General features: G+C 49.8%; 1 protein-coding gene across 1 annotated transcript; it reads left to right on the top strand.

Moving 5' to 3' along the window:
- The first annotated feature begins 3,859 nt into the window (after nucleotides 1-3,859).
- LOC146019814 (serine/threonine-protein kinase NLK2) lies at nucleotides 3,860-15,357 on the top strand. Its single transcript, XM_083152385.1, has 11 exons — nucleotides 3,860-4,217; nucleotides 6,185-6,314; nucleotides 9,365-9,420; nucleotides 9,773-9,879; nucleotides 9,972-10,057; nucleotides 11,548-11,757; nucleotides 11,948-12,049; nucleotides 12,129-12,215; nucleotides 12,337-12,535; nucleotides 12,618-12,711; nucleotides 13,644-15,357. Exons 1-11 carry the CDS (start codon nucleotides 3,982-3,984, stop codon nucleotides 13,690-13,692), a joined length of 1,356 nt encoding a protein of 451 aa, XP_083008511.1. The 5' UTR covers nucleotides 3,860-3,981; the 3' UTR covers nucleotides 13,693-15,357.
- The last annotated feature ends 603 nt before the right edge of the window (nucleotides 15,358-15,960 follow it).

The following is a 15,960-nucleotide window of genomic DNA, read 5'->3' as shown; positions in this document are numbered from 1 at the left end:
TCCGCTGTTCTATATTATATCTTACAGTCTTCTCTATGACACCGGCCAGTCTTCTGTATGATAGACGGTCTTCTCTATGACTTTGGCCATTCTTCTGCATGACCTCGGTCAGTCTTCTGCATGACCTTGACCAGTCTTCTCTATTATTTCAGCCAATCCTCTGCATGACCTAAGTCAGACTTCTTTTTGATCTCGGCCAGTCTTCTGCATGACCTCAGCCAGTCTTTTGTATGTCCTCTGCTGCTGTTCTATTTCTAGCTTACAGTCTTCTCTGTGACACCGGCCAGTCTTCTGTATGATCTTAGACAGTCTTCTCTATGACCTTGGCCAGTCTTCTGCATGATCTCAGCCAGTCTTCTGCATGACCTTAGCCAGTCTTCGCTCTGACCTTGGCCAGTCTTCTTTTTGATCTCGGCCAGTCTTCTGCATGACCTCAGCCAGTCTTCGCTATGACCTTGGCCAGTCTTCTGTATGACAAAGGATAGTCTTCTGTATGATCTTAGACAGTATTCTCTATGACCTTGGAAAGTCTTCTGCATGGTCTCGGCCAGTCTTCTGCATGACTTCAGCCAGTCTTCGATCTGACCCTGGCCAGTCTTCTTTTTTGATCTCGGCCAGTCTTCTGCATGACCTCAGCCAGTCTTCGCTATGACCTTGGCCAGTCTTCTGTATGACAAAGTATAGTCTTCTCTATTATCTCGGCCAGTCTTCTGCATGACCATAACAGTCTTCTTTATGATCTCGGCCAGTCTTCTTTATGATCTCGGCCAGTCTTCTGCATGACCTCAGCCAATCTTTTGTATGTCCTCGGCAGCTATTCTATATTCTATCTTACAGTCTTCTCTATGACACCGGCCAGTCTTCTCTATGACCTTGACCAGTATTCTGCATGACCTTGGCCAGTCTTCTCTATGATTTCAGACAATCTTCTGCATGACCTAAGCTATGACCTTGGCCAGTCTTCTGTATGACAAAGGCCAGAGTTCTCTATGATTTTAGCCAGTCATCTCTATGTGATGTGAGGGTCCAATCATCTATATACAGTATATGTCTAGTGTCTGTTTGTGTCACTGAAACACTGCCATCTAATGGCAGCGATTGAAACTGCATATTTCTCTATCACAGATGCACAAACACAGAGGCAATTACAAGGCAGCAGACTACATTTTGAAACATTTACTGCGAGCAGGCTTACTAGTATAATATATATGTGTATCAGCACTGTTACAGCCCCCCCCCCCATGCTTGTGCTTGGGTACATTATATATAATATAGGTGTGTATACTGTATGTAGGATGATGTTACAGCCCCTGTGCCTGGGCACAGTATATATAGCATATAGGTGTATACTGTATATAGGGTGATGTTGCCCTATGGTTGGGTACAGTATATATAGCATATAGATGTATACTGTATACAGGATGATGTTACCCTATGGCCGGTACAGTATATATAGTATATAGGTGTATACTGTTAACAGAATGATGTTACCCTATGGCTGGGTACAGTATGTATAATACATATGTGTATACTTTATACAGGATGATGTTACCCTATGGCTGGGTACAGTATATATAATATATAGGTGTATATACTGTATACAGGGTGATTTTACCTTATGGCTGGGTACAGTATATATAATATATAGGTGTATACTGTATACAGGATAATGTTACCCTATGTCTGGGTACAGTATATATAACATATAGGTGTATACTGTATACAGGATGATGTTACCCTATGGCTGGGTACAGTATATAATATATATATATATATAAGTGTATACTTTATACAGGATGATGTTACCCTATGGCTGGGTACAGTATATATAATATATAGGTGTATATACTGTATACAGGGTGATTTTACCTTATGGCTGGGTACAGTATATATAATATATAGGTGTATACAGGATAATGTTACCCTATGTCTGGGTACAGTATATATAACATATAGGTGTATACTGTATACAGGATGATGTTACCCTATGGCTGTGTACAGTATATTCTATATATATATATATATGTGTGTGTGTGTGTATACTGTATACAGGATGATGTTACCCTATGGCTGGGTACAGTATATATAATATATATATATAAGTGTATACTGTATACAGGATGATGTTACCCTATGGCTGGGTACAATATATATAATATATAGCTGCATATACTTTATACAGGATGATGTTACCCTATGGCTGGGCACAGTATATATAATATATAGGTGTATACTGTATACAGGTTGATGTTACCCTATGGCTGGGTACAGTATATATATATATATATATATATATATATATATATATATATATATATAGGTGTATACTGTATACAGGATGATGTTACCCTACGGTTGGGTACAGTATATATAATATATATAGGTGTATACTGTATATAGGATGACATTATCCTATGGCTGGGCACAGTATATATAATATATAGGTGTGTATACTGTATATAGGATGACGTTATCCTATGGCTGGGCACAGTATATATAATATATAGGTGTGTATACTGTATAAAGGATGACATTATCCTATGGCTGGACACAGTATATATATATATATATATAATATATATAGGTGTATACAGGATGACGTTATCCTATGGCTGGGTACAGTGTATATATAATATATAGGTGTGTATACTGTATACAGGATGACGTTACCCTATGGTTGGGTACAGTATATATATAGGTGTATACTGTATACAGGATGACGTTATCCTATGGCTGGGTACAGTATATATAATATATAGGTGTGTATACTGTATACAGGATGACGTTACCCTATGGCTGGGTACAGTATATATAATATATAGGTGTGTATACTGTATACAGGATGACGTTACCCTATGGCTGGGTACAGTATATATAATATATAGGTGTGTATACTGTATACAGGGTGATTTTACCTTATGGCTGGGTACAGTATATATAATATATAGGTGTATACTGTATACAGGATAATGTTACCCTATGTCTGGGTACAGTATATATAACATATAGGTGTATACTGTATACAGGATGATGTTACCCTATGGCTGGGTACAGTATATAATATATATATATAAGTGTATACTTTATACAGGATGATGTTACCCTATGGCTGGGTACAGTATATATAATATATAGGTGTATATACTGTATACAGGGTGATTTAACCTTATGGCTGGGTACAGTATATATATAATATATAGGTGTATACTGTATACAGGATAATGTTACCCTATGTCTGGGTACAGTATATATAACATATAGGTGTATACTGTATACAGGATGATGTTACCCTATGGCTGGGTACAGTATATTCTATATATATATATATATATATGTGTGTGTGTGTGTGTATACTGTATACAGGATGATGTTACCCTATGGCTGGGTACAGTATATATAATATATAGGTGTGTATACTGTATACAGGATGACGTCACCCTATGGCTGGGTACAGCATATATAATATAAAGGTGCATACAGGATGACGTTATCCTATGGCTGGGTACAGTATATATAATATATAGGTGTATACTGTATACAGGATGACGTCACCCTATGGCTAGGTACAGTATATATTATATATAGGTGCATACAGGATGACGTTATCCTATGGCTGGGTACAGTATATATAATATATAGGTGTATACAGGATGACGTTACCCTATGGCTGGGTACAGTATATATAATATATAGGTGTATACAGGATGACGTTACCCTATGGCTGGGTACAGTATATATAATATATAGGTGTATACAGGATGATATTACAGCGGTGTCACTGTGGTGGTGAGGAAGATGATGGTTGGTGGGAGGGGGCTCTGTAGGGGGGGGAGTCGGCCCCTTTAAGCCGCACTGCATGCTGGGAGGCTGCATTGTTCCAGCTGATGCGGCACGGGGTCTCCGGAGCAGCGGCAGCAGGGACCCCGTCCCCCCGGTCCCATGCTGCACTAGCCGCAGCCTCTCTCCGCAGCGGGGCCCCCCATGGCGTTCCCCGGGCCCGGGCGCTCCCTGCCGGGGCAGCTGTGCACCGGGGTGTTCGGGGGCCTCATCCAGCCGCCCCTGGGGCAGAAGTTCTACTGCCACCCCGGGGGTACTAGCGGCGGGGTGCCCTCCCCCCTCCCCCACCACCCCACGGGGGGACCGCAGTGCAACGGGGACGGCAGGCTGGAGCCGGAGCCAGACAGGCCCATCGGATACGGGGCGTTCGGGGTGGTGTGGTGAGTGGGGTCTGTGAAGGGGGGGGGGGGGGGGGCGCAGAGCGTGCGGGGTGGTGCAGAACTTGCGGGGGGTCTGTGCAGAACGTTCGGGGGGGGGGGGGGGGGGTTGCAGGGGGTGCAGAGCGTGGTGGGGGGGGGGGGGGGGCTGTGCAGTGCTTTGCGGAGCGTCTGGGGTCTGTGCAGGGGGCTACAGAGCATTGGAGGAAATACAGAGGGAGAGGTGGATGTAGAACAGCTGACCGGCTTCTATGGTGGGTGCAGAGCATCCGGGGGGCAGGGGCAGAGTGACTGCATTACTGTAGGAAGGGCAAAGCGAGGGTACAGAGCATCTGGGGCACTATAGGTTGTGCAGAGCATTTGGGGGGTAATGTAGGAGGATGCAGAGCATATTGGGTCCATAAGGGAATGCAGAGTGTGGTTCAGAGCATTTGGGGGGGGGGGCTACAGAGTGTGGTGCAGAGCATCTGAGTAGTGTAGGGCATTGATGGACTATACTTGTGTTCAGAGCGCATCTGAAACTTGGGGTTCAGTGCAGAGCTCACAGTGTTGCAGGTTACCTCAAGCGCAGAGGGATGGTGGTCTTGTAGAATGCAGTTCAGGTGATGGCGGTGTGGTACAGGGCCCCAGGATTGGTAGTGGTCTGAGGGGGTGCAGAGCAGGGCCCTGGGTTGGTAGTGGTCTGAGGTGGTGCAGTACAGTCCCCTGGTATCCTACAGGGATACATTGCAGGTGTTTATATACCAGCAGGATGGGTATGAGGATCTGTGGGTACTAAATTTGGGGGGGGGGGTACTGTATGCTCTGAGGGTGCAGTGATCGGACTCTCCAACCATTGGTGCAGCTGCAGGAATCCCAGCTCCTGTTGTTAGGTCTGTTAGTAAATAACAGCAGGACGATGGCCTACGCCGGGGCGGGTACTGTATATAGAGCAGGACGATGGCCTATGCCATGGCAGGGGCGGGCACTGTATATAGAGCAGGACGATGGCCTATGGCAGGGGCGGGTACTGTATATAGAGCAGGACGATGGCCTATGCCAGGGCAGGGGCGGGTACTGTATATAGAGCAGCACGATGGCCTATGCCAGGGCAGGGGCGGGTACTGTATATAGAGCAGGACAATGGTCTAGGGCAGGGGCGGGTACTGTATATAGAGCAGGACGATGGCCTACGCCAGGGCAGGGGCGGGTACTGTATATAGAGCAGGACGATGGCCTACGCCAGGGCAGGGGCGGGTACTGTATATAGAGCAGGATGATGGCCTAAGCCATGGCAGGGGCGGGTACTGTATATAGAGCAGCACAATGGCCTACGCCATGGCAGGGGCGGGTACTGTATATAGAGCAGGATGATGGCCTATTCCAGGGCAGGGGCGGGTACTGTATATAGAGCAGGACGATGGCCTATGCCAGGGCAGGGGCGGGTACTATATACAAGACGCACACAATGGTCTACGCCAGGGCAGCGGTGGTTACTGTATATAGAGCAGGACGATGGCCTACGCCATGGCAGGGGCGGGTACTGTATATAGAGCAGGACGATGGCCTACGCCACGGCAGGGGCGGGTACTGTATATAGAGCAGGACGATGGCCTATGCCAGGGCAGGGGCGGGTACTGTATATAGAGCAGCACGATGGCCTATGCCAGGGCAGGGGCGGGTACTGTATATAGAGCAGCACGGTGGCCTATGCCAGGGCAGGGGTGGGTTCTGTATATAGAGCAGCACGGTGGCCTATGCCAGGGCAGGATGGGTACTGTATATAGAGCAGCACGGTGGCCTATGTCACGGCAGGGGCGGGTACTGTATATAGAGCAGGACGATGGCCTATGCCAGGGCAGGGGTGGGTACTGTATATAGAGCAGGACGATGGCCTATGCCAGGGCAGGGGTGGGTACTGTATATAGAGCAGGCAGGGTGGTTACTGTATATTGTTGCATTGTCTGATCAGGCTGGTTTGGACTTGGCAGGTCGGTGACGGACCCTCGGGATGGGAAACGCGTTGCCCTTAAGAAGATGCCAAATGTCTTCCAGAATCTGGTGTCATGCAAACGAGTCTTCAGGGAACTGAAAATGCTCTGCTTCTTCAAACATGACAACGTAAGATGCTGACACTGCCCGCTGTGTGTGACTGGTCCTACCCTCTTCTTCTGTTCAGCTTGTACCTCAGGCTGGCACATAGGATGAATGTCTTCTGGCATTATGTAGATGGTCTGACTGCAGGTGTGTGTGTATGTAGCTTGGCGCTGTGTGTGTGGTGGCCTGGCGCTGTGTGCAGGGTGGCCAGGCCTGTGTGGCGGCTGGCGCTGTGTGATGGGCAGGCTCTCTGTAGGTGGAGCAATAATGGCGTGTGTGAGCAGTAAGAGCATCTTGTTATAATGGTGCAAGATTAACCATGGCAACAGGTGATGGCGGTGTGAGAGTAGCCATGGCGACCGGTGATGGGGGTAACCATGGCGACCTGTGAAGGGGCAGTGTGAGTAACTATGGCGACCTGTGATGGGAGGGTGAGAGTAGCCATGGCGACCTGGGATGTGGGGGTGTAACCATGGTGACCCGTGATGGGGCGGGAGAGTGTAACCATGGCGAGGTAGTGTAAGGAGAGCGGGTTGCAGGATTCAGGTGTAGTGTGCTGTCACTGTGTGACTGGTGAGCTCTGCGCTCCGCATGCTTCCTCTCGCGTGTCCTCCCGTGCTTCCTCTCGCGTGTCCTCCCGTGCTTCCTCTCGCGTGTCCTCCCGTGCTTCCTCTCGCGTGTCCTCCCGTGCTTCCTCTCGCGTGTCCTCCTGTGCTTCCTCTCGCGTGTCCTCCCGTGCTTCCTCTCGCGTGTCCTCCCGTGCTTCCTCTCGCGTGTCCTCCCGTGCTTCCTCTCGCGTGTCCTCCCGTGCTTGGAACAGCCAGTATCTAACCTATTACACATCAGCCACCCTACTGCTGTCCGCTATATGGTGCGTATACTGTATATAATACCCCCAGGGTCAGTATATGTAGAGGCCTCCAGCTGAGGATCAGGCGGCATGTGGTCTCTGCATGGCACAGGCTGGCACACTGCTTCAGAGACTGGCATCTGCAAGTGAAGCCAGCATGTTGTGTATGAAAGGGGTAATGTGGTGTCACCCTCGTGTGTGTGTGTGTGCCCATTGTGTCCTGTAATACACTGGTATCGGCTGCAATGTACTGTATAATATAGGGTGCCACCCTCATGTGTGTGCCCATTGTGTCCTGTAATACACTGGTATCAGCGTTGATGTACTGTATAATATAGGGTGCCGTGCGTGTGTGCGCCCCCATTGTGTCCTGTAATACACTGGTATCAGCAGCAATGTACTGTATAATATAGGGTGCCACCCTCGTGTGTGTGTGTGTGTCCTGTAATACACTGGTATCAGCGGCAATGTACTGTATAATATAGGGTGCCACCCTCCTGTGTGTGTGTGTGTGTGTGTGTGTGTGTCCTGTAATACACTGGTATCAGCGGCAATGTACTGTATAATATAGGGTGCCACCCTCCTGTGTGTGTGTCCTGTAATACACTGGTATCAGCAGCAATGTACTGTATAATATAGGGTGCCACCCTCCTGTGTGTGTGTGTGTCCTGTAATACACTGGTATCAGCAGCAATGTACTGTATAATATAGGGTGCCACCCGTGTGTGTGTGTGTGTCCTGTAATACACTGGTATCAGCAGCAATGTACTGTATAATATAGGGTGCCACCCGTGTGTGTGTGTGTCCTGTAATACACTGGTATCAGCAGCAATGTACTGTATAATATAGGGTGCCACCCTTGTGTGTGTGTGTGTGTGTGTGTGTGTCCTGTAATACACTGGTATCAGCGGCAATGTACTGTATAATATAGGGTGCCACCCTTGTGTGTGTGTGTGTGTGTGTGTGTCCTGTAATACACTGGTATCAGCGGCAATGTACTGTATAATATAGGGTGCCACCCTTGTGTGTGTGTGTGTGTGTGTGTGTGTGTGTGTGTGTCCTGTAATACACTGGTATCAGCAGCAATGTACTGTATAATATAGGGTGCCGCCCTCCTGTGTGTGTGTGTGTGTCCTGTAATACACTGGTATCAGCGGCAATGTACTGTATAATATAGGGTGCCGCCCTCCTGTGTGTGTGTGTGTGTGTGTGTGTCCTGTAATACACTGGTATCAGCGGCAATGTACTGTATAATATAGGGTGCCGCCATCCTCCTGTGTGTGTGTGTGTGTGTGTGTCCTGTAATACACTGGTATCAGCGGCAATGTACTGTATAATATAGGGTGCCACCCTCCTGTGTGTGTGTCCTGTAATACACTGGTATCAGCAGCAATGTACTGTATAATATAGGGTGCCACCCTCCTGTGTGTGTGTGTGTGTCCTGTAATACACTGGTATCAGCGGCAATGTACTGTATAATATAGGGTGCCGCCCTCCTGTGTGTGTGTGTGTGTGTGTGTGTCCTGTAATACACTGGTATCAGCGGCAATGTACTGTATAATATAGGGTGCCACCCTCGTGTGTGTGTGTGTGTGTGTGTCCTGTAATACACTGGTATCAGCAGCAATGTACTGTATAATATAGGGTGCCGCCCTCGTGTGTGTGTGTGTGTGTGTGTGTGTCCTGTAATACACTGGTATCAGCGGCAATGTACTGTATAATATAGGGTGCCGCCCTCCTGTGTGTGTGTGTGTGTGTGTCCTGTAATACACTGGTATCAGCAGCAATGTACTGTATAATATAGGGTGCCGCCCTCCTGTGTGTGTGTGTCCTGTAATACACTGGTATCAGCGGCAATGTACTGTATAATATAGGGTGCCACCCTCCTGTGTGTGTGTGTGTGTGTGTGTGTGTGTGTGTCCTGTAATACACTGGTATCAGCAGCAATGTACTGTATAATATAGGGTGCCACCCGTGTGTGTGTGTGTGTGTGTGTGTGTGTCAGTTGTGTCCTGTAATACACTGGTATCAGCGGCAATGTACTGTATAATATAGGGTGCCACCCTCGTGTGTGTGTGTGTGTGTGTGTGTGTGTGTGTGTGTCCTGTAATACACTGGTATCAGTGGCAATATACTGTGTTCTCTATAAGCGTATTACATGTGCGCAGCCTCCATTCCCTGCACGTCCCGGAGGATGGATCTAACGCCATCTGTTGTCTTCTAGGTCCTATCAGCGCTGGACATCCTGCAGCCCCCTCAGATCGATTGCTTTGAGGAGATGTATCCTTGTACGTGTAGTCCGCTATGCAGTGTGTTACAGGGTGATAAGATGCCTGGGAGCCGCCATGTATTTTCCACCAAGTGATGCAGGGCGAATAAATGACATGGGGGCAAAGCCCTCCAGGCCCCTGAGACCTACCAGTGCAAGTTGCTGGAGTAAATGCTAAACGCACCAGGCAAACGTGTCATGTGACTCGCGCAGCTGTCTCTGCATTCTCCATGGGTGTGGGAATCTATGTGGGACTTGTGTCCATATTACAGCACCATTGGTGGTCCATTGCCGTAATGTGTGTAATCGCGGAGTCGGACCCTGGATCCACTCGTTATGACCTTTGACTCCTGATGACACCAGATATGTGATCACGGAGCTCATGCAGACCGATCTACACAAGGTCATTGTGTCGCCACAGCCGCTCAGCGCCGACCACATCAAGGTCTTCCTCTACCAGATACTGCGAGGTGAGGTTTGCCACAAGTGCGTAATGGGGGGGGGGGGGGGGGCGGGTTTGAGGGGGGGAATAGCTGTTATTACACCCTTTCCTCTGTCATAGGGCTGAAGTATCTCCACTCTGCCGGCATCCTGCACCGAGATATCAAACCAGGAAACTTGCTGGTGAACAGTAACTGTGTTCTTAAGGTGCGGTTCCGGGCCTACGTCCGCTGTCCTCCCGTCTGTCCCGGCCTTTGCGCTGTCCGGGCCCACGTCCGCTGTCCTCCCGTCTGTCCCGGCCTACATCCGCTGTCCGGGCTCACGTCCGCTGTCCTCCCGGCTGTCCCGGCCTACATCCGCTGTCCGGGCTCACGTCCGCTGTCCTCCCGTCTGTCCCGGCCTACATCCGCTGTCCGGGCTCACGTCCGCTGTCCTCCCGTCTGTCCCGGGCTCACGTCCGCTGTCCTCCCGTCTGTCCCGGGCTCACGTCCACTGTCCTCCCGTCTGTCCCGGGCTCACGTCCACTGTCCACCCGTCTGTCCCGGCCTACATCCGCTGTCCGGGCCCACGTCCGCTGTCCTCCCGTCTGTCCCGGTCTCACGTCCGCTGTCCGGGCCCACGTCCGCTGTCCTCCCGTCTGTCCCGGTCTCACGTCCGCTGTCCGGGCCCACGTCCGCTGTCCTCCCGTCTGTCCCGGCCCACATCCGCTGTCCGGGCCCACGTCCGCTGTCCTCCCGTCTGTCCCGGGCTCACGTCCACTGTCCACCCGTCTGTCCCGGCCTACATCCGCTGTCCGGGCCCACGTCCGCTGTCCGGGCCCACGTCCGCTGTCCTCCCGTCTGTCCCGGTCTCACGTCCGCTGTCCGGGCCCACGTCCGCTGTCCTCCCGTCTGTCCCGGCCCACGTCCGCTGTCCTCCCGTCTGTCCCGGGCTCACGTCCGCTGTCCTCCCGTCTGTCCTGGCCCACATCCGCTGTCCGGGCCCACGTCCGCTGTCCTCCCGTCTGTCCCGGCCCACATCCGCTGTCCGGGTCCGGGCCCACGTCCGCTGTCCTCCCGTCTGTCCGGGCCCACGTCCGCTGTCCTCCCGTCTGTCCGGGCCCACGTCCGCTGTCCTCCCTACTATTTTGGCTGCTCTGTCACGGCCTCACGCCTAACCCTTGTTGCCTGTTTACTGCAGTACCTCTATGATCCTTCCCTGTACTGCCCCAATACATGTTCTTCTTTTACCTCTGCTTCATTTACCTGTAATACTTGGTCACATTAATCTCCTGCATTACCCCCAGCCCCACTCTTCTGCTTCTCCTCCTTACTGCTCTGTTACGTCTCCTCTCCTGCTTCGCTCCACCCCAAGCCCCACTCTTCTGCTTCTCCTCTTTACTGCTTTGCTATGTCACCTCTCCTGCTGCGCTCTACTCCTGGCCCCCATCTTTTGCTTCTCCTCCTTACTGCTCTGCTAGATCACCTCTCCTGCTGTGTTCTACCACCGGCCCCACTTTTCTGCTTCTCCTCCTTACTGCTCTGGGTCACCTCTCCTGCTGCACTCTACCACCGGCCCCGCTTTTCTGCTTCTCTTAAATACTCTGCTGTGTCTCCTCTACTTCCAAGCCCCACTCTTCTGCTTCTCCTCCTTACTGCGCTGCTCCAGGTGACAGTCTCCTCCACTCACCCACCCCTGCCCTGTGTCTGTCTCCTCAGATCTGTGACTTTGGACTGGCCCGGGTGGAGGAGTTGGATGAGTCCCAGCACATGACACAGGAGGTGGTGACTCAGTATTACCGGGCACCGGAGATACTGATGGGCAGCCGGCACTACCAGAACGCCATTGACATCTGGTCCGTGGGCTGTATCTTTGCTGAGCTTCTCGGAAGGAGGATCCTGTTCCAGGCTCAGAGCCCTATCCAGCAGGTAGGGATTACTGCTCCCTTCTCCGTAGGGGGGGGGGGGATTTATATTCAGTATTCATATTACTTATATAGTGCACACACATTCTGCAGCTCCGTACAAATGTAGTGGAACACTGACATCGGTGCCTGCCCCGAGGAGCTTGCGCTCCACATGTATAGCCGGGTAACCTACCAGTATGTTTTGTGTGCAGCTGGACCTGATCACAGACCTCCTGGGGACCCCTCCGCTCACTGCCATGCGTTCTGCCTGTGAGGGAGCGAGAGCTCACATCCTACGTGGACCCCACAAGCCGGTAACTATAACGCCCCATGACTGCGCTGGTCTCTTTGTCTCTCTGGATCCTTGCTCAGTCTGCCCCCTTCTCCCCGCAGCCGTCTCTCTCTGTCCTGTATATGCTGTCTGGCGAGGCCACGCATGAAGCGGTGCACCTTCTGTGCCGGATGCTGCTGTTTGATCCGGTAAGTTCTGTGTTTGCTCATAGGAGCTTACAATCCATTGGCTCTGCGGTCCCGTGTTCGGGCCATAGAGCCACTGCTGTAGTTTCTGCCTAGTAATGGGCCTTGTGGGGTTTGTTTTCAGTCGAAGAGGATCTCTGCTAAGGACGCCTTGGCCCACCCCTATCTGGAGGAAGGCCGCCTCCGCTACCACACGTGTATGTGTCACTGCTGCTACTCGGTGTCCTCCGGCCGCGTCTATACTGCGGATTTTGAACCCACGGCCGGCGACCGATTTGATGACTCCTATGAGAAAAGCCTCACCTCTGTCTGGCAGGTCAAAGGTGAGAGCCACGGCCAGGGGTCAGGTCTGGGGGACGGGGTCACTGTTTGTTGTGTATACTGACAGCTTCTCTTGTGTGACAGAGCTGGTTCATCGCTTCATCACAGACCAACAACAGGGAAAGCGCCCCCCACTCTGTATCAACCCACACTCAGCCGCATTCAAGACCTTCATCAGGTGAGTGTCGGCCCTGGACTTGTCCATCCCTTACAAAGGACCTGTGCATTGCCCCCTACCACCGCCCGTGACTGGGTATTCGGGGTGAGGCATCCATGTGCTCAGTGCTTCCTACACTTATCTCACCGGTAATCAGCTGACCTGCAGCCTTGACCTCACTCCGCACTGCTGACCTTTGTCCAGTAAACACTGCCCCCTAACGGTGTGATATGACCGGTTGACAGCCATCGAAATGAGAATGGTAATGGGTTTGAAGGTGCGTACACACTATAAGATATTTTTTAAACGATATGTTCGATAATGATATCATCGTACATGTTGTATAGTGTGTACTCCCCGTGTTACTGAACGATATTGTTAGCGATATCATTCAGTTTGTGTGCATTATTTGCCCGGGAGCTCTGGCGATTATCATTACCATCATCACTTGTGGAGCGCATTGTTATAGTATGTACCCAGCTGGTCCTGGTGGTTTAACTGGCCCTTACCTCTCACTACTGCTCCACTACCCCCCCCCCCCCCCCCCCCTATCCTTTCCAACACCGTCTCGCCCTCTTGTCCACAGTCCCATTTTTTCCATTTGAACCAAGTTGACCTTAGTATCGTTGTCATGGTAACTGTGGACCATTTGACTAGATCCAGTCTCCATCTTTGTTTTCCTCACTCACCAGAAGCATCCTGCTCCTTGCTGGTTCCCTCCTGTACCTGGTTACGGCAGAGCTTACATGGCACCTTTTTAGTATCGCCATTGTTCTCGGACATGTAGAGATTTCTGCCACACTATATGCACATCCTTACCCACTGCGCAATCAGTCGCTGCACCTAGCCAACCTTTTCCCCCGCTGTCGCTGTCTCCCTCCGTCCTTCTCCCAATAATGACCATCTCCACATCAGGTTGTGTGTTATTCTGACTGTTGTCTCGCTTTGTTTAGGTCCACTGCCTGGCATTCCTCCAAGGTTTCCAAGAAAGAGGAAAGATGAGCAGACTCTTCCCGAGAAGCTTTGAGAATCGGGGAGGCGATCCGCGGGTCTTCTGCGGTGGTTTCCGTTCACAGCATGAAGTATCCGAGACTCGTTCCACTGCTGTACAGGAGATTGTGTACTCTTCTCGTGCTAGTTTTCCTAACCTCTGCCTCCCCATCCCCCGTCACCTCCCTATTCCTGTCCTTCCTGCTTCATAATCCTCCTGCTAAGGACTTTATCCTTTTCCCAGAATCCTGTGTGGTTCCATACCTCCCCCCAATGGGGGGGCGGCAGTGATTGGCTGAGGGACCTCTTTGCGGATAAAGGACGCTGTAAATATTTTCTATACAGAGAATTCTCTGCCTTGTCCGGCTCCCCCCTCCTCGTCACTGCCTGGGCAAAGCCCCAACAGGGAACGCGTGCAATTCTTCTTTCAAACGAATTTGATATTAGCAGCATGTGAGTCACCACCCCCCCTATCCAGATGTGACCGTACAGTGCACCCCTGCTCATCCACATGTTATGTATTGTGTTCAAGCTTTCCGCTGATATAAAGAGGGTAAGAAGCCCTCTCAAGGTGCTCTGGTTACTGACCTACCGTGCAGGCGGCCATGTTGTAGGCCGAACCAATGTTCCTAAAGATGTGTTGCCTATCCTGTCTGCATGGACCAATGATCACACAGTATGATCTGGACCCCCGTTTATGTCACGGCTTCCTTGTAAAGCAATGGGCTGCTGTCTTACATAAAATCAATTGCTTTTTTTTTAGGGTTCAGCTTATAAAATGGCCGCCGCTACCACTGTGTGGGCAATGGGTACTCTTTTTAAATATCCCGCAGCTCTTAAAGTCTAGGACAGTGCACACTGGGAGATCTTGGTGTCATAGAAGCAGTGACGGGCCCTTACTCTGTAAGTTATTGTTTCCAGTCTGTAATGTACACTGTAGCTTGAGGGAACTGACCATCCCTGGCGAGCGTGCCACAGCGACATCTTGTGGACACTGTTTGCTCTGCAAGGGAATTTGTTCAGTGTATTGGTTATGCAGACAGAGCAGCACTTAGTGTAATGTTTGAATCCTGCTGGCTTGCTAATTTGCTTGCTAGTCTCTTTCCACTGAAGAACAAATAGCAGCGGCCCCCAATAGGCTGTGAAATTGTGTATAAAGTGCATTGCGTTCGCTGCAGGCTGGGTCTGATTCATCTGCAGCAGTTTTGCTGACACCTGGTGGCCGATGGGTTGTATTGCAATGGGTGGCTCCCCCCCAGTATAACGCAACTTAACCCAAGCACTACTGGAGAAGCCTCTGGTTCCGAGCTGGTAGGTTGAAGGGGGTCACTGCATCTGTTTCTATCCCTTCCTCACCCATTCTTAATTTTTAACTTATAACTTATGTACAGCTGTGTATCACGTTGTGTTAGGGAGATTGACATGTATCACTGTACCTATGGTTTGACACCCATTCAATAATCTACCTCTTCCAGTAAGTGTTTTATTTTTATTATGGTTGTTAAAATATTGTGTTTTTGTTTAATTTTATTTTCCCTTTTTTAAATTTTTTTTTTATTTTTTCCTAAATGTGAAAAAACCCAGAATCCCTGAAAACTTGAATTTAGCGTCTTCAGGTTTTATTTAATGATTGTTGGTTTGATCCAGCAGCTTAAATAAACTCTGTCCTGCCTTTTACACCTGCCGTGTCTTGTGGTCTTTGCCATATATTTTTTTAATTTTTATTTATTAACAGTTTCTTATATAGCGCAGCCTATTCCCTTGCGCTTTACAAAGGGGACAGTGATGCAACAAAACAGGGTATTTACAGACAGTCAAAATGTAGGAGGGCTCTGCTCGCAAGCTTACAATCTATAGGGAAATAGGCATTGATACATAAGGATAGATACTGTATTCTTTATTGCATCGATTCCACCAGAACACAAGGTTCTATGTCTGGTTCTGGAATTTGATAAGCTTGCCTGAAGAGATGAGTCTTCAGGGAACGCTTATAGGTTTGGAGACTGGAGGAGAGTCTTATTGTGCTTGGGAGGGCATTCCACAGAGTGGGTGCAGCCCGTAGAAAGTCCTGCAGTCGGGAATGGGAGCGAGTAATGAGTGTGGATGAGAGACGCAGATCTTGGGAGGAGCGTAGAGGTCATGTTGGATAATTTGAGATAAGAGAATATATGTATGTTGGTGTAGTTTGGTTTATGGCTTTGTGTGTAAGTAAAAGAATTTTGTATTGAATACGGTAGAATACAGGTAACCAATTAAGTGACTGACAGAGTAGCTTTGCAG

This window comes from Crinia signifera, chromosome 7 (genome assembly GCF_055691185.1).
Source record: "Crinia signifera chromosome 7, ASM5569118v1, whole genome shotgun sequence".
In the NCBI taxonomy this organism is placed as follows: Eukaryota; Metazoa; Chordata; class Amphibia; order Anura; family Myobatrachidae; genus Crinia; species Crinia signifera.
Note: the sequence above shows the minus strand (reverse complement) of the source record. Positions and strands in the feature narration are given on the sequence as shown.

What these genes read in the sequence shown, in the direction of transcription:
- LOC146019814 (XM_083152385.1), top strand. Translation starts at nt 3,982, where the DNA reads ATGGCGTTCCCCGGGCCCGGGCGCTCCCTGCCGGGGCAGCTGTGCACC. An exon ending in CTCTGTCTGGCAGGTCAAAG is followed by an intron (nt 12,536 to 12,617) that starts GTGAGAGCCACG and finishes CTTGTGTGACAG; the next exon opens with AGCTGGTTCATCGCTTCATC. An exon ending in GCATTCAAGACCTTCATCAG is followed by an intron (nt 12,712 to 13,643) that starts GTGAGTGTCGGC and finishes CGCTTTGTTTAG; the next exon opens with GTCCACTGCCTGGCATTCCT.